The sequence below is a fragment of the Raphanus sativus genome, chromosome 5 (genome assembly GCF_000801105.2).
Source record: "Raphanus sativus cultivar WK10039 chromosome 5, ASM80110v3, whole genome shotgun sequence".
Classification (NCBI taxonomy): Eukaryota; Viridiplantae; Streptophyta; class Magnoliopsida; order Brassicales; family Brassicaceae; genus Raphanus; species Raphanus sativus.
Window position 1 is genome coordinate 18,336,041 of NC_079515.1, and position 26,644 is coordinate 18,362,684.

The 26,644-nt window shown below is 33.0% G+C and overlaps 1 protein-coding gene and 1 long non-coding RNA gene across 2 annotated transcripts; both read right to left on the reverse strand.

Moving 5' to 3' along the window:
- Positions 1-16,901: 16,901 nt before the first annotated feature.
- LOC130512312 (uncharacterized) lies at positions 16,902-17,460 on the reverse strand. The gene is made up of 2 exons (XR_008945824.1): positions 17,271-17,460; positions 16,902-17,129 (listed from the first exon to the last, which is right to left on the reverse strand). It is a non-coding gene; the product is annotated as an uncharacterized LOC130512312 (long non-coding RNA).
- Positions 17,461-21,395: 3,935 nt separating this feature from the next.
- Positions 21,396-22,603, reverse strand: LOC108856439 (pinoresinol reductase 1). Its single transcript, XM_018630232.2, has 2 exons — positions 22,195-22,603; positions 21,396-21,935 (listed from the first exon to the last, which is right to left on the reverse strand). The coding sequence occupies exons 1-2, from the start codon at positions 22,540-22,542 to the stop codon at positions 21,618-21,620; spliced, it is 666 nt and encodes a 221-aa protein (XP_018485734.1). The 5' UTR covers positions 22,543-22,603; the 3' UTR covers positions 21,396-21,617.
- Positions 22,604-26,644: the final 4,041 nt, after the last annotated feature.

Below are 26,644 nucleotides of genomic sequence, written 5' to 3' on the forward strand. Positions count from 1 at the left end.
TCTTATAAACCCCATATTCGGATTCACTAATGGAAAAGCAAAATAAATACAGGTTCATCACTATTCACGGACCCACCAAAAAACTATTAAAAATGCCTATGAATCTCCCCTTTGGGGTTCACTAATGGACATGCTCTTAGTAATGCCAATCCTATCGAAATTTGATATTAGCACGCGTGGTACCGGGTCATGAAGATGAATATGTAAATTTCCCGTTAACGTTTTTCTTTTCTTGTCAACATTATAATTCATTTATCCCAAGAATTTAAGAGTACAAATAATTAAAGAATAAAATTTAGTTTCACTTTCTAGAGTATCTTCTATGATCAATCAAAGTGTCACGTAGATAGTTATATAACAAATATGAAATTCAATAATAAATAGATAAAAAGAAGTTAATGACACTAATGTCATGAGCTAAATCTTATCTTATATTTTAAATTCTAGATCCTAAATCTTAAAGTCAAACCCTAGATTTTAAACTCAAATTCTATATTTTAAACACAAATCCTAGACGAAATGTTATCTTAAAACTTTTCATATATCACAATCGTAGTGCTACAAACGTTGACTATTACTATATTCCAACGCTAATGTTTTCTTGCATGGTTTATGTCTTCTGCGTGGCGATGCAACATGCAGCATGAAGAGAAGGATCAGAGCAATTCATGCCACGGTGCCACCATTGTGCAATCTTCAGAACTCGATCAAAACGGGATTGTAAAGAATTTAGGATAGGGAGCAACATCCCTATGGGCAAAAGTAAGCAAAAATAAAACATCCCTATGGATGACTTGCGATCATTCTTAATTTAAACTAGATTTTGACCCGCTCTTAAAGGACGGTATATTTGTTGTTGGAAAATTATTTTAAGTAATAAAAATTGTGATTTTTGATAAATTATATATTTTAACTTTTTATGAAATTTATATTAAATATACTTATATGACTTATTTTTGTTATTTTCAATATGACTAAATTTAGAACACTCTAAATAATTCTAACCCGTAATATGATTTTATTTATTTAAACCGAAGTTAAACTTATTTTACACTGATTTTTTTAACTTAAATAAAATATTTTATATCTTCAACACTCTTGTATTAAAAAATTCATTTTTTGCGTTCAAAACATTTTCTATAGTTTTGTTTATGTAATTTAGTTTTTATTTTATTTTAAATGAAACTATTTTTTAAGGAGTTGAGATAATTCAGACCCGTATTATGATTTTGTTACGTTAGTCATTTGTTATTTCAACTTGATTTTATTTTGAGATTTCATTTAATAAATGCTTTCAAATAATTAATAATGTGAAAGATTTTTTTGAAAAATATGGTGCAAACATTTTTTTTAACGTCTGCATTGCATAAAATCCCAAAGGGAAGGAAATAGATAGTGTCTGTTACAACAGAGAAACGATTTAACGCTCAACCTTACAAAAAAGATCTATGGTGCAAACATTTAGGAAACAAAATTTTCAAAAAGCTAAGAACTGAATTATATTAAATATTGTACTCTTTAATGTAATTACAAAATAATGACTTTGATTGGTTGCAAATAATGCTGGGAAAAATATACATGTAAATTTTGTAATTATTTAGAAATTTTAGAGCTAGATTCATAAAAGTAATCTGCTTTAATACTATATATATATATATATATATATTTATATATCTCTCTTATAGATGGTTAGATGAATAAAACTGAGAATCTTAGAATTAAAATTAAAAATACGTGGCCCATTAAAAGTCCAAAGAAAAAAACGGAATAGGCTGTTTTGTGCAGTGAACCTTACGAAAATATTGGTTGATAACTAAACAAATCTCTTTAATAATAAGGAGTGGTATTCTGCCGTAAATACTGTGAAGAAGTGAGGGTTAATACCCATTTGTACTTCAGTTTTAATAGATTAGAAGAAGAAAAAAATGGAATGGGCTGTTTTGTGCAGTGAACCTTACGAAAATATTGGTTGATAACTAAACAAATCTCTTCAATAATAAGGAGTGGTATTCTGCCGTAAATACTGTGAAGAAATGAGGGTTAATACCCATTTGTACTTCACTTTTAATAGATTAGAAGATTAGATGTGTTAAAATTACTTTTATAGTTTTATAAGATGTCAAATGAAACGTACGTTTTATCATATGAGGTCATTATTTCCTTTATATACGGAGGAAAGAAGTCAGAAATGTCCCACTGAATCATAATAAGACATGCAATTAGGTGGCTTAAGGATGTTAATATATTCTTTTAATACAGATGTGTGTTTTGTTTTCTATGTTGTCACGGAATGTAACGGAAGTGTAGAGTGGTTGCATAGAGTGGTTAACAACAAAATCACATGTCGTTCTTCTTTTAACAATGGTGACCATTAAAATAGGAATACAAATAAGTAGGAAATGAACGAATATAAATAAAATTAAAGGAATGAAAATAAATTCTCTATATATTAATCTTGGAGCATTGGTTAAATAACAATTTTGAAAAACATGCCTACATGTCAAGCTGAGAAAGCTCATCAACTTCTTTTTTTTAATCGATTTTACTAGATTTGGTGGAAGAGCTTGCATATATTTAAATTTATTACATTGTATTTATGATTTATAATAATTGTGTACATGTAAATAGATCTGGGCAAAAAAACTTGGAACCGAAGAACCGAACCAGAACCGAACCAAAATATCTGAACTCAAACCGAACCGAGGACCTTCATTTAAATAACTAAATTACAAAATACAATATATATATATATATATATAGATAGATACACTATAAATTGTAGCTAATCTGATACATTTCTGTGAATTGTATGTTGTGCTATGACAAACAAAAGTCAAAACCTAAATAACATAAGTGGTGATCCGGATGTAGGATGTAATGTTTATATGACTTAAGCTATTTTGAAAGTATTGTGTTAATAATGGAAGTTTAATGTAATTCTAACAGAAGAGAAAGTGATTTTGGTTTGGTTGCCATATTGGAAATACAAATGTGTAAAGAAGAACATGATATCAATGTATGAAAAATGTATCAATATAAACTGAAGAAAAGCAAACACAATTTTGTATACCAATTACCACGTGATGTCCATACAGAGTCATTATAGAAGAATTTCTATAGTCAGAGTCGTGTATTATTGACCAGGTCTAATCTTATTTAATAAGGCGTTGGTTTAATAATAACTGAATCAGTGTTTAAATGTCGTTGGTTTAGTTTTACGTGGTAACGTTGGTTTTGCTGGTTATTTTTTGTTTAGCCTCGAGAGAAATTTGGGAGGTAGCTATCCCTTCACAGGTACTTCGTTTAGGCCCATAAAATAAATAAAAATATATCATTGACCAGTTTCATCGCTGTTCTCTTCTTTCGGGGAGTTTGATTCATGCGATGGTGAATAGGTTATGGGGTAGAAGTTGTAGAATAGGCTGCTGTAAACTAAGTGAATCATCTTACATGTTTCATATACCGCATGAATCAACTTGACAATGGGTAATTCAGAGAGGGGTATGACATGTTGACGATTGCTTGTTATTTTTGTTTCGATTTGGAAACCAGCTAACTCATTCAAAGTCCCTTAAGTTTCTACAATTCCAGTGTGGATAACTCTTAAAAATGTTCCAGATTATTGGTACTCAAGATTAGGTCTCAGCCATGTAGCATCAGGACTTGGTGAGCCTATGCAAACGCATAAACCTCGCTTTGATCCAACTTGTTTGGGAGAAGCAAAGTTGTTGGTTGAAGTAGAACTTGACAAACCTTTTCCAAAGCAAATTGCCTTAAATGACAAAAATGGTAATATTTTTTTGGTGGATTTTAAGTATACATGGATTCCAAGTGTGTGGTAGATGTGGCCACTTAGGACACAAAGAAAAAGATGTCTACTTCCAACTAATCACACAAATGTGGAAACAAGTGCTAGTCATGAGGATCTATCTGCTCAAGAACGAAGGGCTGAAATGGATAAAGGAGAAACACAGTCCACTGTTGCTTCGGACAGTTGGTAGTACATGTTGAAAATTCAGAGTTAAATTTGGTAACATCCCAAGAAGCACAAGCTGAACATATTGTACAAACTTTGGAACCTGCTAAAGCAACAGAGACTGATTTGTCACAAGGTGTTGTTCTGAAGGATCTCTCTACTCCAGAAAACGTCCCCACTCTTTCTAAGCAATTTATAGCCGCTGGCTCCAACTCTCAAATCACTTCATCTCCATTAGCAGGTACAATTTCTGCTCCTACTCAAACTGATATTATGGAAGAAATTCCATCACATGTTATTGTCATCAAGACCAATTTGGTTTCAGTGAACAATCCATTGGCCTCTACATATTCTCCTGCACATGGTAGTCCATTTTCCATTCAAACTGATCATTATGACCAAGATGATGGAGATGGATTTACAAGTGATGCTACGGCAAATCTCAGCATGTCAAGGCTAATAAAACCACTTCAAAAATTTCAAGATATGGAATGAAACACAGTACGAGGAAGGGTAAACGAGGTCAACGAGACCGCGTTAACCACATACCATCTACTTAGTGTTTTCACTATTTTCTTGTTTTCACTAAACTTAGGATATTTTCTGAAGCAAATGCTTGATTGAATATGAGACATGTCTCATCGTACTTTCTCAAGCTTATGGTTGTTAAACCATACTTTGTATGTTTCTTTGTTTTAATTTGAAAGCCGTTTTACAAAAAAAAAACGTTGGTTTAGTTTAAATAGTTTTGATGAAATTTATTTAGGTACCGTTAATTAGATTGTAACATTTTTAAAAGGGTCCAAAAGTTAATAAAAACTTGTATTAGTAGATAATAAATAGTACTCTATTTTAATAGATTAAAAAAACATTAATGATAATACACAAAATCCTTTTTTGTGGAACAAAGAAAAAACCCATAACATTCTACTTTTATGAACGGAGGTAGTATTTTTTTTAAAAATGATTATGAATAGATCATTCCCCTTAGTTTCCTATATCAACATTTGAACCTTATAAATGTTTATTCATTGTTATCGGAATGACCAGCTAAGTATGAAGCTTGGACAGTTCGTCCTTCCATATCTATTCACGTCCACAAACATAATGTTAAATTATATACATTCCAATTTCCATTTTTATCTACAAAAGTGCATTAACAGAAATGGCAACATTATGTGAAAGTTATTGGTTACTGGATTTGAATAGATTTAAAAAGTCAAACAAAATTGAATCATTATATTAATGATTTTAAAATCTGTATAAAAATCACCTATTATTTATTTTGTGATTTCTAAATATTATTTAAAACTTGATGATAGTCCGCAAATATGCATGGAGTGAGTTTTTATATCAATGTTTATTCATTGAGTGATTTTAACATTTTGCAATATTACAATTTTTATCTATTGTAAAATGACGAATAAAAATGTCAGTCTCTTAAATGTATCATTGTTGTTGAAGAGTTAGCGTATTACAACTTATTTTAATTATTTTTAAAAACTTTATATACTAAAAAGGAAATTAAGTTTTGCGGCTGACACAAATTACCAAAACAAGATAGACAACATCGATTGTAAAATTACGAAAATGAATTAGATTTCCTGCTCTCGATTTGTTTAGTATTATTGACTCTCCATAAGTGATTTCATTTTCTATATCTATAAAATTATGCTTTCATTCTCATTTATGTTTCACTAATACGAATTTTTTTCTTTTTAACTTATTATGTGAATTTGGTGAATTTCAAAAGTATCAATTTAAAAAGATGGACATCTGTAAATATTAGTTCCATTCAAATACATAGCTAAGAATCAAATTTTTGAAGAAAATTACCGGCAAACAGTATCCACATGTTAGTGTTCAAATATAATATATTAAGTTGTTATAGAATATAAGTGCGAACTCTAAATATAAATGTCTGTCTAGTATATATTCACCAGTTCGGTCTAAAAAATCATATAATTCTAAAACAACGAAACAAATTACTGATTTTATTAACCATGCTTTTGAGGTTTAGTTACTTAAGAGTGTAATACTTTACCATTGTAATATATGTAAACTATTGTATAAACTAAGAACTGTTTGATTTATTTAATGATAAACTAGAAAATGTTTGATTTATTTAATGATAAACTAGAAAACTTATAAAAAATAATTTAAATCTCTCATTCTTACAATTATAATAACTAGATAGGGTCTTAGGGAGAGAAAAATATTAGACGAATGATAAAATCTCTCATTTTTCGAATAAACTCAAAAAGAGGTAATTGGAATATTCTTATGACATTTAATTAAAATCTTTTTAGGAATATAAATCAAGAATAAATGATTTAATATGAATGAAATGATATATATATATATATATAATACTTCCAATATTAAAAATCACTTCGATTTGGATAAGTGTATTTTTGGGATTGTCACGACCAAATAATATATTAGAAACCACCTATTTAAAAAAATAATTTGTAAATATAAAAGTATATACATTAGAGTAAGCACATAAATAAAAATCAATATCTTTTGTTTATTTACAATAATGTTTTTCCGTAAATAAATCAAAACAATTATTTTATTTAGTTTATGTGGTATATAATTAAACTTTAGTGATATTGACATATACATAGTATATTTCAATATAAATATTTATTGACACTTCCTACTCATATGATTTTATTAACATTTGTATACTTTCTGTAACAAAAAATTAAACTGTTAATCACAAAAAATTTAATGTGAGATTTTCAATACAAATTTCAAAATTAAAATATTAATATTTCAATAATTTTGAAACGCAAATTTTGAAGTGAACATAATTATATTTTTTATATATTAGATAGTTTAATTTAAATGATATATATATATATATATATATATAATATGAATATCTATTAATAAGACTTCATATTCATATGATTTGTGATCATTTGTATCTTTCTTGAGCAAAAATAAAATAAACCATTGATCACAAAATTTTCAATGTGGGACTTTTACCATTTTTAATAATTTATAGTCTTTTTAAGCAATTCAAATATAACATATAAGAAAAAAAATATTTTATTATATTATTGATGTGATTTTTTAGTTTCTTTTAATAATATATCTATTTTTTGAAAAAGGATACAAAAATTGTTATCAAATATGTATGGTTCATAATCATTAATTTTCATATATATGTTAATTATATTAGGTAATTCCGTAGATTTTATTTAAGGAAAAAATTGAGAATGTTATTTTGTACACTACTAATCAATTAATAGTTATTTTAATCAAAAGTATAATATATATTTATATGAATCAACTTATTTTTATAAGCATTATAAGAATCATCCTAATAATGACACATAGCTACGAAAATATTTTGTAATATTCCAAGATTAATATATAGGACATCGGCCTAGGTGGCAACTCGGTCATATCCGAAACGATTTTATTAAAACTCAATTTATACTGATTTGTACGACTCAAAATTGTTAAAATTGTTCTAAATCAGTTTAAATCAGTTTAAAAATGTTAAATAAATAAATCAATATGTTATTATAAAGCAACAAATTTATCTAATTTCTTTTGTTTTGTATATCTAATTTTGATAATTCTTCATAATAATTTTATAACTAAACTTAAAAATTAAAATATATCACATTAATGTATAATGTATAAAATAAATCAATAACTTATGAACACTTAGACCTCGTCTAGAATATGAATAATCTGTCTAGTAGTTAGTTCTCTATAAAACATCTAGTTACCGTCTAGAAAATTTGAAAAATTAGTTTGTAATATTCTTTATTTATATATATAATTGAAGTTTGCTTAAGGTTTCGGGATTAGTAATATGTCTTGATGCGGTCATCCACGTTTATCCTTGCGTCTGGTAATAAACAACCTCCCTTATATATCAACTTCATTGCTATAGGATTTGACCTCATTTGACTAAACTGATGATGGAGTGTATTTCTTTAGTACAACACCATTTTTTTATTGAACAGTCATCCAAAAGGGCATATTATACCCTGAGAGGCTTGAAACAGGGTGATCCCCTCTCTCTTTACTTATTTATTATGTGCATAGATGCTTTGATTGCAAATATTATAAACGCAGAGAGGAAGAAGCAACTAACAGGAATGAAAGTGGCAAGGATATTTTCTTCGATATCTCATTTATTTTTTGCGGATGACAGTTTCTTTTTTGTAAAGCACAAAAAAGAAAGTCAAACCATTCTAAGGACTTTAAAGGAATATGAGATAGTGTCGGATCAGCTGATAAATTTTCAGAAATCTTCTATTCAGTTTGGACATAAGATTGAGGAGCCCTTCGGCAGAAACTTTGGAATATTTTGGGAACTCAGAATTTGGGTGGAATGATTCATAATTTGGAATGCCAGAAAGTTTGAGAGGATCAAAGATTGAGTCTTTGATTTTATCCAGGATCGTTTAAATAATTGGGTGAATGGATGTACTTTTAGGTTTTTTAATAAGCGGGGAAAATAAGTGATCATAAAATCAATGGTTATTGTTTTACAAAATCATGTAATATCTTGTTATCGTTTACCAAAGGCTACAACAAAAAATCTGACAAGTGCAGTGGCACCAGTTTTTATAGATTTCATGGGTAAATACAAAAGGTATGCATTGATTTCATGGGACAAATTGTACCACAATAAGGATGATGGAGGACTGGGGTTAAAAGACTTCACGGATTTTAGTACATCAATGCTTAAAAAGCAGTTTTGGCGGTTGATCGAGAAGCTGAACACATTATTCTCTTTATATTTTAAAAGAGGGTACTTCAGGAATGCATCACCCCTCGATCCGATTAGATCATACTCGCCTTCATATGGATGACGTAGTATTGTCTCTGCTAGATCTTTGGTTAGCAAATGACTAATCAAAATGGTGGGATCAGGGTCTTCTTTTTCAGTGTGGAATGATCCTTGGCACCCAACCACTCACCCAAGACCAGAAAATAGAAATCACCATAACATTTACCCAGACCTCACAGTTGGTTATCCCATCAGCATAACTTCGCGAACATGGAATATGCAGGCACTTCGTTGTCTGATAGACCCCCATGATAAGAAGATTATTAAAAACATACCATTGGATAGGACAAAAATTGCATATAGAGATGGATGTCATTTTACAAATAATAGAAAATATACTGTGAAATCTTGATACCATATCGAACGAGTTTACCATGACGGAGGACAAATGCCATCAGTTTATGGACCCACGGTCGATGCTTTGAAGGCCTACTGTTTGAAAAGAACTAATTGTTTTACTAAAACTATATTTTATTAAGAAAATAACTCTTAATCAACTTAGTTTTATTTCACTTGATTATTTTTATCAATACGTAACATAAACCAATAAAACATAAAATAAAATAAAAACATAAAATAAAATGGGTGAAGTAGAATGTTGAATCTTATAAAAAAATGTTGCAGATTGTAAGAATTAAAATGGACGTTAAATTATTTATCATAGATATGTTACTAATTTATGTATTTGTACATGTTCCATGTATATTCCCAGAATACAAGGATTTATTGATATTAAATGGCTATAAATTTCACAAAGATAACAGATTTTAACTATTTTTGTGTAAAAATTTGAGCATTATAATAGATAAAAAGTGAAGCATATACACACACACACAAACACACACACACATATATATAGATGATGTATGATATGATGTATAATATGATTTATCAATAAATTAAATAACAAGGACTCGTTAAATTTTGGCTATAAAAATCAAAACAAAATGGAACGGATAGATTTCCAGAAGATTAACTAACAAAAACGTATATATGACTATGGATATATGATTAACACAAATCTGTATAAGTTCATGCAATCAAAACATACATGAGTAAAGCATATGATAGGGTTTGGTGGGCCTTGGACCTTTATCCAAACTCTATTCAACAAGATGGGATTTGACCTCACTGGACTAAACTGATGATGCGGTGTATTTCTTCGTACAACACAAAATTTTATTGAACGGTCATCCAAAAGGGCACATTATACCTCAGAGAGGCTTGATACATGGTGAGCCACTTTCTCCTTACTTGTGTTGTTATGTGCATGGATGCTTTGATTGTGAATATTAAAAAGACAGAGAGGAAAAAGCAACTAACATGAATGAAAGTGGCAAGGATCTGTTTTTCGATAACTCATTTGCTTTTTGCGGAAGATAATTTTTTTTGTAAAGCACAAAAAGAAGAATGTCAAACCATTCTAAGGAGTTCTAAAGGAGTATGAGGAAGTGTTGGGTCAGCTGATAAATTTTCAGAAATCTTCTATTCAATTTGGACATAAGATTGAGGAGCTCATTCGGCATAAACTTCTCGATATTTTGGAAATTCAGAATTTTGGTGGAATGAAAGTCATATTTGAGAATGCCTGTGAGTTTGGAAGGATCAAAGACGCAAGTCTTTGGTTTTATCCAGGATCGTTTAAATAACTGGGTGAATGGATATACTTTTAAGTTCTTTATTAAGCGGGGAAAAGAAGTGATCATAAAACAAGTGGTTACTGTTTTACCAAATCATGTAATGTCTTGTTATCGTTTACCAAAGGCTAAAAAAAAAAAAACTGACAAGTGCAGTAGCACCGATTTTGGTGTATTTCAGGGATAAATACAAAAGTATGCATTGGAAGTCATGAGATAAATTGTGCCACAATAAGGATGATGTAGGAATGGGGTTAAAAAACTTCAATATTTTTAATACAACAATGCTTGGAAAGCAATTTTGGCGGTTGATCGAGAAGCCGAACACAATATTTTCTCGATTTTTTAAAAGACAGTATTTCAGGAATGCATCACCCCTGGATCCGATTAGATCATAATCTCTGTCATATGGATGGCATAGTATTGTCTCTGCTAGATTTCTAGTTAGCAAAAGACTAATCAAAATGGTGGGATCAGAGTCTTCTATTTCATTGTGGAATGATCCTTGTCGCCCGACCACTCGTCCGAGACCAGCAAATAGAAACCACCATAACATTTACCCACAGAACTCACAGTGGATTATCTCATCAACGCAACTTCACCAACATGGAATACACATGCACTTCAGTGTCTGATAAACCCCCATGATTTGAAGAGTATTGAAAGCATACCTTTTAGTAGGACAAAAATAGCATATAGAGATAGATGGCATTTCACAAATAATGGAAAATATACTGTGAAATCTTGATACCAGGTCGAACGATTTTACCCTGACGGAGGACAAACGCCATGGCAACCAATATCAGGATGTATCGTGGTTAAGAGAAAAACCTGCGAGCTAGAGGGATGGAAGGTGATTTATATTGTGTCAGATGTGAATCACCTTGGGAATTAATCAACATGTGTTTTTTGAATCTCCTCAAGAGGTACAAGTTTGGGCACTCTAGCAAATTCCATCAAATCCAAACATTTTCCCAGTCCGATCACTCTTTACAAATATGGATCATCTGTTTTGGAGAATTTGAACATGTATAATCATCAATTTGCTTGGGTTTTATGGTAGATTTTGAAAGAAAGGAACAACAATTTTGTTATCAATCTGGATATTGATCCTAGGGATACACTCACTTTGGCAAAGACAGAATCTCTACTGTGGTTGAGGCACACAACACACTTAATAAGAGGGTTGTCTAATCTAGGGATGTACAAGTCTTATCTTTACCTTCCATACCAGGAAGATCGTGTTTGACGAATGGTTCATGGAAAGAGAAATAGATTTATTCAGGTCAAGGATGGTATAGTACACTTGAAGGTTTTGATGGACTCGTGGGAGCAATGAATATCTTCATCTCCCCTCCCCCCCCACAAAATAAAACACTTTCTTTGGAAACCATTATCAAGATGTATCGCAGTTAAGAAAAACTTGCGAGCTAGAGGGATGCAAGGTGATTTATATTGTGTCAGATGTGGAGCACCTGAGGAATCAATCAAACATGTGTTTTTTGAATGTCCTCAAGCGATACAAGTTTGGGCCCTCTCGTAAATTCCATCAAATCCAGATATTTTCCCAGTCCGATCACTCTTTACAAATATGGATCATCTGTTTTGGAGAATTTCTTTGATTATGGATAATCATCAAGTTGTTTGGGTTTTACTTTACATTTTGAAAGAAAGGAACAACAATTTTTTTAGCAATCTGGATAGTTCATGGAAAGAACAAGAGATTTACTTATGTCAAGGATGGTATAACACACTTGAAGGTTTTGATGAACTCATGGGAGCAAGGAATATCAGGGCAGTCTTTCACCCCTTCGTTCAGAAATAGAGGCACTTATTTGGGCGATGGAATGCATGAGGAATATTTTAGGTCAATATCATGCTAATTTTGCAACAGATTATTCTCGTTTGGTGAATATGGTTTCAAAATCAGAAGAATAGCCAACATTTGCAAGTTATTTGTAAGATATCAAGATCCTCGAAAAGTAGCTTCAACCACTCAGAACACAATCATATATCAAGATCGGAGAATACCAAGGCGAACAACTTCACAGGCAGTGCCAGAAAATAATCGTCGTTTGTCGTTCATTTACATGCAGTAGTTATTTTACCTGTTTTAAAATAAAATGTTAATATCCTCATGGCTTCAAAGGTTGTAGAAAGGAATCCACACAACAATTACTGAAGGAACATAGCGCCAAACAACGTCAATGAAATCCTCATTCAGAGAGGCACACTCTACCTCTCAAAGTGTTAAACCGAGAATGGAAAACTGAAGTGGAACTGAACAAAAAGAATGAATCTCTAACTAGAATGATGTTCAAACAACTGAGTTGTTTCTATATTTCTAGAACCAAAAATAAAAACCAAACCAGAACTTAACAAAGAATCGAATGGTATCCATATATGGAAATACAAATTATATAACTAAAATATTAACTATGTTAGTTTAAAAATTACCAAATATATTTTAAATATTATATATAAATTGAAATGTCTGAAAAACTTACATGAAAATTTTATCCAAAATATTTTAAATTATCTGAATTATTTGAAAGAACTGAATTACCGAAACCATTTTTATTCGGAATATAATTTATCAAAACTACCTGAAAACCTAAAATAAACCAGAAATAAACTGGAACAGTAAACGGAAGTAAAAATTGCGATTTTGAGAAGTAAAAATTTAGGGGTTTTTCTAATTTCAAAACGATGTAACTTAGGTTTAACGGGAACAGTAAACGGAAGTTAACTCCGTTTAATCGTGTCGTTAGCCGAGATAACGACGTATTGAATATGGCTTAGTCAAATTAATTTGAGGCTTTAAACGGTTTGTCAAAATAAGTCTGTGCCTTAAATGGTTTAAGCAATAGTTCAGGCTTTTTTTGAACCAAATTTGAAAATTCAGGATTTAAAAGACAATTTTCCCAACCAAAATTATAACAGATATTAGCTCGTTCCTAACCTTGTTATCCGAACCGAACCGAACGAAAAAAACAAAATAATCTAACTAAATTTTATAGATAACCAAACGGTTCCTATATCCTTACAACCAAAAACCAAACACACATGTCTATTTCATAATATGGTAAGGCGTTAATAATGTTCCATATGTGGCAACATTTTATTAAAATGCATGAATAGCAGGGGCGGACCTAGAAAATGATTTAACATTTTTTCATAATATATATATATATATTAAGTATAATTTATTTCATTACACTATATATTTTTTTAAGTAACATTAATCAGTAAAGGTTTAAGCTTTATAATTTTCAGAAAATAGATCATATAAAAATAGATTATTTTTTATAATTTTAAATTTTCCATTTTCAGTAATATTATAAAATTATATGTAGCACACAATATTTTATTACAAAATAATTTATTCATTTTAGTTTTTATTTAGTTTAAATACTGAAAATTAATATAAAATACCTTTTGGAGTGAAAATAAACTATAATTTTATTTTGGAAAAAATAATATTAGAGAAAGGAAAAAATAAAACAATTGTAAAAGAAACAGAAAATAATTGGGGGTAGCAAAACAAATGAAAAAGGGAAAGGTGACTAAGATGTAAAAAAAAACGTTACATGGACTCGAACTCAGAAAGATGGGGCACAACTTAACCTTTTGGACCATTAGACCTACACGATTATGTATGTTACTTCACGTCACAAGATATTTATATTACTTAGGGTGTTGCACGTGCCACATCCTTTACTCACCTGGATCCACCTCTGATGAATAGAGAGATGGATCCAGGTGAGTAAGGATAACTCTATTTTGATGAATGAGAAGAGGATAGATCGAACCAGGCGGAAACCGAACTGGAATAGACTATTGTAGCTAGAAGAGTCGGTAGACCCCACATGATTAGAATTTGGCGAAAGACAGATCTGTCACAAGATTTCGACAAGAAAAACTTGAGTTGGTGATGATTACAGACAAACCACACAAAACATCAAAAGATACGGGACTACAAGCTCCGTCGGATAATTCCAATTAACTTGAGGAGTAAGTTAACTCATTAAAGTGAATTTTAATGGGTTGATGAAAAAGGAAAACATATCGAGATTAGGAATGTTTCCATATTATTATTATGAAAAGATGTAGATTCATCCTATATAAAGATTTCTCATGACAAACGTAATATCATGAGAAACACATTGATTTAGTTTTGAGAGAGTTTCTAAAACTAATAAGAAGAGTTAGTTCTTATAATTTTTGTGTTCTTACAAAATTAATTGGTATCAGAGCCAGGTTGACGAGAAATCTGTAAGAAGACTTAAATACCCTTCGAGAGATGAATGATATATCCTATGAGTTAGGAATGAGAGGTGTGTATGGCAGAGATCAAGTCAGAAGATCCTGGAAATCAATTATAGGACACGAGAAGAATGTGATCCTTAGTTTGAAGGGGAGAATTAGACAAAGAATGTCTAATATATAAAGAGATGTTTAACTCTAATTAGTTCGAGGCCTTTTGAAAAGGAAACCAAAAGTAAATCCATGCGGGCAAGCCTCTAAGACCCAAAGTAAACAATATCGTACTAATTGGATAATATAGAGTTGGACATGTGCTTTAACAATCCCAACAAGCTCCACAACCACCCAAAATCGAATAGTTCTGACTTAAAAAAAGTTGCATCAAAAATCTACATGAATCAACAACTAGACATCAAAAGGGAAGAAAAACATATACAAGAGCCCGACCGAACATGGAGATATGGGAGCCTCCATGGCTTCATCCACTGGCTGGAGAAAAAGGAAAAGACGAAGGTTGATGCCGTATGTCTTCTCATGTAGCTTGCTATCATTTACACTTGCACACTGACGAAGTTACGACAACTAGTTAACAAGGCCCATCAAGTAAACTGAAGTCTGCCAAATTACATGCCGGCTTAGAGAAAATATAGAAATCAATCAGCTATAAAAGAAGAAGGAAAAGGATGAATAAGAAAACACATCCACATACACATGCAAGCTGGCACACGATTAGGATTTTCATAGTTAACTTTGTTCTTCTCGAATTGAATCATCTTTTACGATATATTAGTCCTTCTCCTTGTAATCAACTTTTAATCATTCGAAAAACATTTTTCAAATAACAAATTGCGTCTTCAGTATGTGCTGAATACATATTAAACAAAACTTGAAATTAATATTTTTTGAATTAAAAAGTAACACCTTGCATTTACAGTGAAACTTAACACCTCCTTGAAACTAAAAATATTTGATGTGAAATGCCAAGGCTGATGCTCTACCCGTTGGAACAGCCTTAATGGAAAGAGGTATTGAACCAAAAATGCAAGAGATGGGGGCTGTTGAAGCAGCAATTTATGTCATATTCCAGTGTCCGTTTGCCAGTGAGTGGAATAAAATACCCGGAATCCACTTTCTTATAAGTCAAATCTCACTCCAAAATTCGCTCACCTTCCTTGTTTGAAAGGTACCAACAAATCATTACCTTACCCCCCCCCCCCCCCCCCCCCCCCGACGGGACTTGGAGTTGTTCCTCTTGTTCCTCTCCACCCTTGGGTCTTTTGTACCTTATGGACTAATAATAGAAACAAATTTCTCTTGAAATATAGATTTCTTAATGGAGGAAGATTATCCAGGATGCTCGAGTTCATAACGCAGCTCATGACTCTGTACAACGCTCTATAGTGTCGCCTATTGTGGATTGTTCTTGTTCTGCTCTGTGTAATGGTCTATTGTGCCCGTCTTCTGGTTTTTAAGGTACCAACTCTTGGAGTATCTTCTCCGATGTAGCTTGGGATGCAACCATTGGCAACTGCGGTTTGGGCTGGCATCTCCTAGACGGTTTAGCAAGGCAAGCATGCAACTTCTCCTCAAAACTCCGCTTTGTTTTCTCTGCCTTTGTAGCGAAGGCCTTGGCGTTCAAAGCTGCAGTATCAACAGCAGCTTCCCGACGTATTTCAAGTACTCAATGTTTTTTCGGACTCAAAGACACTCATGACTTTCCTCAAATCAAAAGAAAATAATGTCTGGATTCAAAGAATTCTCTTTGATATTCATTCTCTATCTATCTTGTTTACTTCTAATTCGTTCCATTTTATCCAGTATGTGGGAAAATCTATTGTAGATACAATAGCCATATTGGCGCTGCTCTCTGGCAAGCTCTCCTATTTTGGAATAGTAGATTTTTTTTTTCGAGTACTAATTAAGTAGTGTTTGATTAAAAAAAGAAGAAGTTATTAGTTGGCTTTACCTACGGATTTTGTTAATTGGTTGCCTTATAGTATTGAAATCTCTATTTCCTCCGTTTCTAATGCATCTCATTTATGGATTCCTCATTTATTTGTATTCAGTTTTCATCCTTTTGTGGCTTGAACGTAATTAAAATTTTGTTGTTGTTCTGGTATGGTTGTTAAGAAAATAAGAGATCATATTTCTTTGTTGCATAATCAGTACATTCAACTTTGAGTAACACGAAAATAAATGAATATAAAAACTTCAAACTTATGATATGCATATTTATCATAGATATGATTTTGACCAAATTGTAGTCAGAGGTACATTCTTAAATAATCATCCATACGCTTGTATTTGACATCCGGATATAGACTTGACGCTTCTTCATCTTCTCTGACTTCGTGATCAGTGAGACATCCTTCATAGAAGATATGATAAAAATGTCCTATCCCTGCTTGATGTGGAATCTCCATGTCTACATTTATGTAACAAAATAAATTAACATATAATGGGCTTTATGTTTTAAATGGACATAAAGTCTAGTCTATTAAATCCGTCTAGCTGAAATTGATATATAGTAGTTATATATTATGTTATACATTATGATTGTACTTACGTTCAATGTTGGCAAGGAAGTCTTTTGCAGCAATATTGTTCTTTTCTAATTCATTTCCGGTTAGGCTTTCCCAAATATTAACCAATTCACTTTGCGTGAGAATGTTGTCCTGAGGTCTGATATACACGGTTTTGTTCACTGTTCGTGGATCGTCTAGTGTTTTTGCGGTGTATTTTGCGATATCGTTATTACGATCAAGCTTTTGAGAGAGAAGAAGAAGTTTGTTACAGAAAATATATTTCCATAAATGATAAAATGAATATTTACACTTATATATAGCAAGCGCTATTCTAAACCGAACTAAACCACTAATCTGATTTACACATTTACATCTAACCGGAAAACCGGGTTATATACTCCAATAGGCTCCCTCAAGATGAGACTTCAAAGATGTTATGGAGACTCATCTTGGACTTAAGATGATTGAATTGGTGAGGAAACAATGGTTTAGTCATAATGTCAGCAACTTGGTCCGTAGTCCTAACATGAAGCGTCTTCAAAATGCCTCTATCAAGTCGTTCACGAACAGAGTGACAGTCATTCTCTATGTGTTTCGTCCGTTCGTGGAACACAAGATTCGTTGCAATGTATATGGCTGCAGTGCTATCAGAAAACATGATAGGAGGCTGAAGCAAAGGTACCTTGAAGTCTTGAATCAGTTTGATCAACCATACCAACTCCTTTGAAGCTTGAGACAGTGCTCGATATTCAGCTTCTGCAGAAGAACAAGAAACAACATCTTGCTTCTTGGATCTCCACGAGATTAAAGAATCACCAAGAAACATAGACATTCCAGTGGTTGATCATCTACTATCACGACATGTTGACCAATCTGCATCAGCAAACCCTTTCAGTGTCAAGTCTGGAGTAGCAGAATAAAACAAGCCTTGGCCAACAGTCCCTTTTACATATTGTAAGACGCGATAGACAGCATGTAGATGTGGTACTTTAGGAGCAGATGAATATTGGCAAAGCTTGTTGACAGCGTATGTGATATCAGGCCTTGTAATGGTGAGATACATCAATCTACCAACCAGACTTCTGTACATCTCAGGGTTGTCAACAGGAATACCTTCATCAATAGACAAATGCAGATTCGGTATCATTGGAGTAGAAACAGGTTTACATCCAAGCATGCCCGAAGAAGTGAGAAGCTCCAAAGCATATTTGCGCTGGCAAATAGATATACCACTACTACTGCGTGCTATCTCCAAGCCCAAAAAATATTTGAGAACACCAAGATCTCTGAGTTTAAACTGCTGAGATAAGTCGTGTATCAAACTCTTTGATCTTGACTCGTTTGTACTTGCCACCACAATGTCGTCCACATAAACCAATACAGCAACGAACTGACCATCATCACATGTTTTCAAGAAAAGTGTGTGATCTCCAGTTGCTCGAGAGAAACCCAAACGCAACAGAGCAGCATAAAGCTTCAAGAACCACTGCCGTGACGCCTGTTTTAGACCATATATGGATTTGTTCAATCTAAAAACAGAGTTCTTAGGCAGAGTAATACCTTTTCTCTCTTCATAGCCATCTGGTATCTTCATATAGATCTCTTCATCCAACTCTCCATTCAAAAAGGCATTTGAAATATCAAGTTGATGAAGAAACCAATTTCGAGAAGCAGCTACCTTTAAGAGAAACCGTATTGTTGTCATCTTTGCTACTGGAGAAAATGTTTCTGTGTAGTCCAGTCCTTCCTTTTGAGTGAAACCTTTAGCAACAACACGAACTTTTCGTCTTTCAAGAGTGCCATCAGCATTATACTTCAATGAGTAAAGAACTTTACAACCAACCGCTTTCTCATTCACCCCAATATGCCAGCGGAAGTTGTGATTGGAACATGAAAGCCCGAGCCACATATGTTGGTGCTTGCGTTCGACGACTGAGTTCTGCTCCGGTGTCTCAGGACATGAGTGATAAGGCACTATCCCCTTCTCTGCGTAGAACGATGTGAAGTTGAGTTCTGGAGCATTATCTGATCTAACTGCTTTGACCTTCACATTGTATTCATTCTCTACTCGTGTAATGAAAGCAGGAAACAGAGTGAGAACTTCATTCTTTGTACGCATCAAATAGATCCAAGTTGTTCTTGAATAATCATCCACAATTGTCAGAAAATATCTATAACCTTCAACTGTTTCAACCGAAAATGGTCCCCAAACATCAATGTGTAAAAGCTCAAAGATCGAATTACACATATTGTTGGGAGAAGTAAAAGCTAATTTCTTCTGTTTAGCCAAATGACAAATGTGGCAGTAGGAACTTCCTTTATTCTTCTGTCGAGTTGTGCCCAAGTCTGCTGATATCAAGTCCAATCTAGAGTAAGAAGCGTGGCCTAATCTGTTGTGCCAAGTTCCAATGTCAACAACTGCGTTCACCATTGTGGACATGTTTTCTACATCGAGCACATACAGATTTCCTTGTCTTCTACCATGACCAATCATCACAGCCTTGGTAAGATCCTGTATTTCACAAGAAGTGGGATCAAATATCACTCGTGAGCCAATATCAGTAGTCAACGAGCTGATACTGATGAGGTTAAGTCGAAATTCCGGTATAAACAAAACATTTCTGAGAAGAATATGTTTGTTTATGCGAATATTTCCAACTCCACTTATCTTGATCAAGCAACCGTTTGGCAAATTAACAGAGCTCTCTACAGAGGTATCCAAAGAAGCAAATAAAGCTTTATCATGGGATACATGATGAGTAGCTCCAGAGTCAAGAATCCATGTTTCATTTCCCAAAATATTTTGAGATACAGTGAGAATTCCAATGAAACAAAATGTAGACTGAGAGAAGTTGATACCCGTGATATCAGTCTGAGAAGATGAAGCTTCTGTAGGATTAGAGACTGATGTGTTCTGAAGCTGAGAGCTGAACAGGGCGATGAACTTCTGTATCTGATCTTTAGATAAGTTGCCAATCAATCCATCAAGAGTAGGTGGCTTCGAATCAGACTGAGTAGAAGTTGGTGGCTTCTGAACTCTATCTGTCGATTTTCCTTTGAAGAGATAGCCTGGTGGAAAACCATGTTTCTTGTAGCATCTTTCTGCAATATGGCCAACCTTGTTGCAGAAAGAGCATATTGGTTTCCCTTTATGTGCACCAGATTGCACATAACAGATACCTGAAGAAGCCTGAGCAGAAGCCTGAGCTGAAGTTACATTCTCAGAGACTTGGAAAGCAGCTGGAGTAATAGCAGTTGTAAAACTCTTCTGGCTATCGTCTTGATCCAAGATATTGTACACTTCAGTCAGTGATGGTAAGGTCTTCTTCATGATTATCTGACGGCGGATCACTGCATAGGATTCATTGAGGCCTGCAAGGAACTTCACTATCTTCGCTCTTTCAGCTTTCTGTTGAAGACGTTGTGCTTGACCACAAACACAGGGATCCTCTGCCTCTTCACAGTTCTCAAGATTACTCCACAATGTTTTGAGTTTTGTAAAATAATCCGAGAGAGAAAGAGAGCCTTGACGGAGGTCTTGAATTTCCTGTGTAAGATTGTAAGTCCTTGGCAAGTTTGTCAAATGAAATCTGCTATGGAGATCACACCATATATCTGTAGCATCATTCAACCTAAGAATGCTACGATAAATCTGAGTAGAAACCGAGTTAAGGATCCATGACTTAACAAGGCTATTGCATCTAGACCAAATGCGAAAGTTTGAATCGGATTCCGGAGGACGCGGTAGCGATCCATCGATAAAACCAATTTTATTCTTCGCATCTAGAGCTATCTTCATTGCAGCTTCCCAATCATCAAAGTTTTCACCATCGAGCTTAAGAGAGACGATCTGTAAACCTGGATGATCGGATGTGTGCATAAAGAACGGAGAATGAACCGAAACCGTAAGATCCATACTCGCCGGAGCTCCCGTAGCCTGTAGATCCGGACTCGATGTCGCCGGAGAAGCAATCGGAGCGTTCCGTGCAGAGGAAGATGCCGTACGGTTCGATCGTCGAGGAATCTTCTTCACTGACACCATCAAAGCTTGATAAACCGTAATCCGAGCTCGAGCAAGAGAAAACGCGAAGAAATCACGAAGAAAACGAGCTCGATAGAAGCTCTGATACCATATTACGATCAAGCTTTTGAGAGAGAAGAAGAAGTTTGTTACAGAAAATATATTTCCATAAATGATAAAATGAATATTTACACTTATATATAGCAAGCGCTATTCTAAACCGAACTAAACCACTAATCTGATTACACATTTACATCTAACCGGAAAACCGGGTTATATACACACCAATAAACGTCTTCATCGGCGAACACCACTACGAAGATAACACCGTTAAAGCTTGACTGCTTTAGAAACTTTATGAGGTTAATCATTCAAATCTAACAGCTAAATAATAACCACACTCAGAAGAGTAAAGTTTTTCTTTGGAGGGAGTAATGATTTTAGCTTTTACGTTTCCATCTCCATATATATAAGCTTTTTTCTTTGGAGGGAGTAGATTTTTCATCTGAGATAAGTTTCCTGCCATATATGCAGCGAAGCAAGCGCCAACGACGTAAGTGTAAGGTAATCCTGCAGCTTCAATAGCATGACGCACTTCCATTTTCTGGTCGAATGTTTCTCTGCCTGGTGGTAACGCATGTCCCATACGTGGTGGATCCATACCAAACTCAGATGGTAAAAACCGCTGAAAAAAATAAATTTATGTCTTATTATTTTTTGAAAAAAATGATAGATACCCATCCAAAGTACTACAAGGAAATGTTTTATCAAATTAAAACACTTTTGATTTGTTTATAGGTCCTTTACTTTAGGAGACGTAAAAGTTAAAAACAACAAACCTATCGGCAACAAATTTTAGCAAAAAAAAAAAAAAAAAAAAAACAATCCTATCGGCAATCTTTTAACTTTTTCTACCGACCAATCTTAATCTTTACTTTCATTACCTTAACATTACCAGCCTCTTTGATGGCTTCAAGAAGCTTGAGCTGGACAAGGATGTTATGGCTACGGAAGTGAACGCCCGACATGGCGGAGACAACGACGTCTACGAGTTTCACTGCTGATACGAGGCTTTGGTGGTCGGAGAAAGAAGCTTCGACGAGACGAGCGCCAAGTTTCTTGAATGACAAAAGGAGTTGGACTTTCTCGATGTCAAAACCAATCTCTGGTCGCTGCAAAACGTAAGTTTCGTGACCTTCAGCCAAACACGCCCTCACGATTCTCTTCCCCAAGTAACCCGTCGCTCCCACCACCAAAACGCGCGTTTTCTCGCCATTTTTGGTCTCTCCCATTTTTTTCTCTTGATCTGTGTCACTGTGTGTTTGGTAGAAGTGTCTCGCTCGCTCTTGTATATATATATATGGGTTAAAACATATATATATATATATATATATATATATATGTATATATATATCTAATGTACTCATAATGGTTATTATATGCATTGTAAGTAAAGCTATTGATGGTTGGTATGATGCCTACAAAATAAACAAAACATACGATTTTATTATTTTCTTGACGGAAAAACATTCGATTTGTTTGGGAGAGATCATATGTTTTTAATGAATTAGTGTTATGTTACAAAAGCACAATATCCACATTTTTCTTTTAAAAAATTAATGTTACATCATCCACAGTTAGTAACATTTAGTGTGAAATAGGGTTGTAAAATTAAAAATATTATATTATACCTATTTATATATGATACTTAAGATATAATGTGATGAGAAAAAACTTATCATTGCATTGTGAACATTCATTTTGGTTACATAAAAGCACTGAAATTGTTTATGTTTAAAATATATTTGACATTGTATTTATCCTAGTTATATAGTGGTTTTTGTAAGACAGCAGTCTTATAGTGTTTTAAAGCAATTCATTTGAGAAAAAGTTTACTTTTTAAGCTTTATAATCTTTAGAGGATTAATATGTCCATATTTGTTTCCCCATAGAAAACCGTCAATTAATGTGGGATTATTTTTCTTTGAAATTTTCATTTTAATCTGGTTGAATCCAAGGAAATCCTAAACCCACATATAGACTTTTTTTTCAGTGCATTCAAATGGATTCTAAAGCATGAATTCATATCCGCATTAGGTGAACAAAATAATATGACTTAGTTTCGCATAACAAGGGAATCAAACCTGAAACATATTTGCGTCTCAGGTCCGTCCACTACCACTTGACCACGAGATCCGTTTTAATGTAAGATAAACGAACTACACAACCTAGAACACACAATAGTACAAGGGCAATACTTTTCAAAAAATACGACTAGATTAATTCTTTTAAAAGCACATACAAGTTTTTCTAACTTCAATTTGGAGAAAAATCACTGTTTTTTGAATCGAGAAATTTAAAGTCTGAAACCTGTTTATCCAGTTTCACATTGTGGTTTTGCGAGAAGGTTTCCCGGTGAACAAGAGAGAGAGTTAGAACGCAAGTAAGGTTTCCTTGGAAAGATCTTTTTGCGAGGAATCTATATCAGTTGACGGTTTCTTGTTTAGGGTTAAGAACAAATAATTATGCATGTTGCTTCTATTCAAGAATCATCTTGTTCTGTCAAAACCAGAAACCCTAATTCTCTCTTCAAACGTAAAACAGTTTCAGATCGACAGAACAACATTTCAACCGCTTTGACTGTTTTGACCGCTATTTTCAGAATCTACTTTAAACCTTAAGGCAAATATGAGGGTGTGATATGTGGATTTTCTGTACTACTAGGAAAGTTGTATTGTAAATACTATGTCTAGAAGATTGTTTGACGTTTGATTATTGATGCATGATGATTATTTGTGATGATGATGTTGACGATGAGATGATAGTTGATTATTGATTATTGATGATATGACATGTATATTTATATTGTGTGAAGTCAGAGTGAGGAAGAGGACATGGCGATCCCGTCAAAACCCATAAACCGGCTGACGAGTCCAAGGTGGCTTACGACCTTTTGAGGTGACTCTCAGCCTAAGTGTTATGTTATTATTAATATTGGAAATTGTTATTAGATAAGAAATGTTGATGTGATTAATAAAGTCATGTATTGATATGAATAATGTGATATGTTTGTTGATTGATTGATATGTTGGGTGATGCATGTTCTAGGACTAGTATTTTTGCACACATGTTGTTTATTAGTATTAGGAATCATGTGGGCATACATGACAATTCTAACTGAATGACTGTGTTATTCACCTCTTTTCCCTTTTCATTTTTAGTGTATGCAGGTGTTTCTTTTGATCCAAGTTAGAGCACAAGATTAGAGATTGGGGGACAGGCGTTACAATTGAATTGTAACATTCCGAGTCGTGGTATGTGAAAAGGCTTAAGAGAATTGATCTGGTTATCTATGTTACCAAAGTTGACTTACCTTTTCCGTCACCCATACGTTTAGAACTCCAGAGTTAAGCGTGATTGGGCTCGAGTAGTGAAAATATGGATGGCCTATCGGGAAGTGATTCGCGATACCGTGCGGGTGAGATCAAAACACAGAAAAATGTCATGTGGTTATTGCAGAATCAGTGATTCGCGATACCGTGTGGGTCGCCCATTAGCTGAGGGCGGTCAAAGCTTTATAAATGTTATCAGAGCTGGTTAGCCATCTACATTCCGACATGAGAGGCGTTTTGAGACCAGTCGTGGGGCGTAACGAGGACGTTGCGTTTTTTGATAAAGGATAACACCCCGAGTTGTGATATGTGAAAATGCTTAAGAGAATTGATTTGGCTACTTATCTAACCAAAGTTGACTTATTTTTTCCGTCACACATCCGTTTAGAACTCTAGAATTAAGTATGTTTGGACTGTAGTAGTAAAGCCAAAACACACAAAAATGTTATGTGGCGATTGCAAAATCAATAGACAAAACTCTAGAGGGTTAGAAAAATTAACGACCGACCATTAAATGAGAAAAGACCCATGGACAGAGAGAACCGGCATAGGTAACCCATTAACTATAGACGGTCGGGACGTTACAGTATATACAAACTAAATTTTGACCTTATAAATATATTTTAAAATTATGAAATTTGAGCTGAGGTCTTTAAAAGCGAAAATCAAAGCATTAATATAGTCTCGTCCGAATACCACTCGACTCTGCAACATATAATTTTATTCTTGGGGAGTTTTTTCAAATGTACGAACAACAATATTATAATTTCTAGTTTTCTACAATAAAGATTATGATTTAATTTGAAGAAATATAAAAATCTTCAACAGTCCTACATGGGGCGGCGGTCTTCCATTGCCGTAAGTAGTACTTGCAAAGCTTAAGAACAAAAACAAACAAGACCAAATAATTGAGTTCGTAGAATGTTAACCCTTTTTATATAGTTTAAATAATACATTTTGTAAGAATACGTACTACTATTAATTAGTTTCATGAAACTTCAAAAAAATATCAAAATCCATTTTGAAAACAAGATTAATCATTAACAACGATGAATGAGTTTCTGCAAATTTGAATTTCAGTTAGATATTTCTTAAATAATTTTTTATTAATTTATACTACAATTTATTTCTCAAGAACATTTGTTAGTAATATAATATTATTAATAATATTATGTTCAATTATGTATTTCATTATTTAAAATATTATTCTATCAAATTTAATTAATATTGAACACAAATATAAATACGATAACAGAAAAAAAACTCAAATATAAAAATTAAAATTTTCAAAAAAAAAACCAAAAAATATATCCGCTCCAGTATATAAAGGACAGGTCATAATCTAGTACATTATACTAAAAATGTAGGAAATAATTAACATTATTTCTTAATACTAGAAAATATTGTTCATGCACCAAATATAAACCTTACATAAATCAACTAATAATATTAACATATACTATATAAGGCTTCTTTGCTAAATAATAAAGAAAGGGAAATTAGATTTTGGAAAAAAGAGTAGAGAGAAATAGGAAGAGAAAGTAGGAAAGAGGATGGATTTTTGGTTGAATTATAGTTTTTTTTGGTTATTATATCTAATTTTTCTACTATATACCACAAAAGATGCACAAAAATATAGAAATTCTTATCAAACAATGCATAACGGTGTTAGGATCTTCTGGTTAACATTTAATAATGGATAAAGTTATTCATCATCTTTTTGCAATAAATCGTAGAAGTTTCAAATTATTGGTCACTAATCTTTTTTTATAACTATGGTCAACTGTTAATAATACAGTACCAAAAATGTAAATTATTTTTCCCAGATAAAACTAAAATTAAAAAAGAGTTTTGTGTTTTGGTAGTGATTAACTTGAGGACAAAAACCTAATAAAGTGAAGCCACTACAGTTCCAGTCACGACTACTGGAGAATTAATATTTCGACGTCATCAGGAACAAAAGACCATACGTGGCAACATATGATTAGTCTGGACCATTTCT

Coding starts and splice junctions, on each gene's coding strand:
- LOC108856439 (XM_018630232.2), bottom strand. CDS start 22,542: ATGGGAGAGACCAAAAATGGCGAGAAAACGCGCGTTTTGGTGGTGGGA. Junction 21,936..22,194: donor AAGAGGCTGGTAATGTTAAG/GTAATGAAAGTA, acceptor TATTTTTTTCAG/CGGTTTTTACCATCTGAGTT.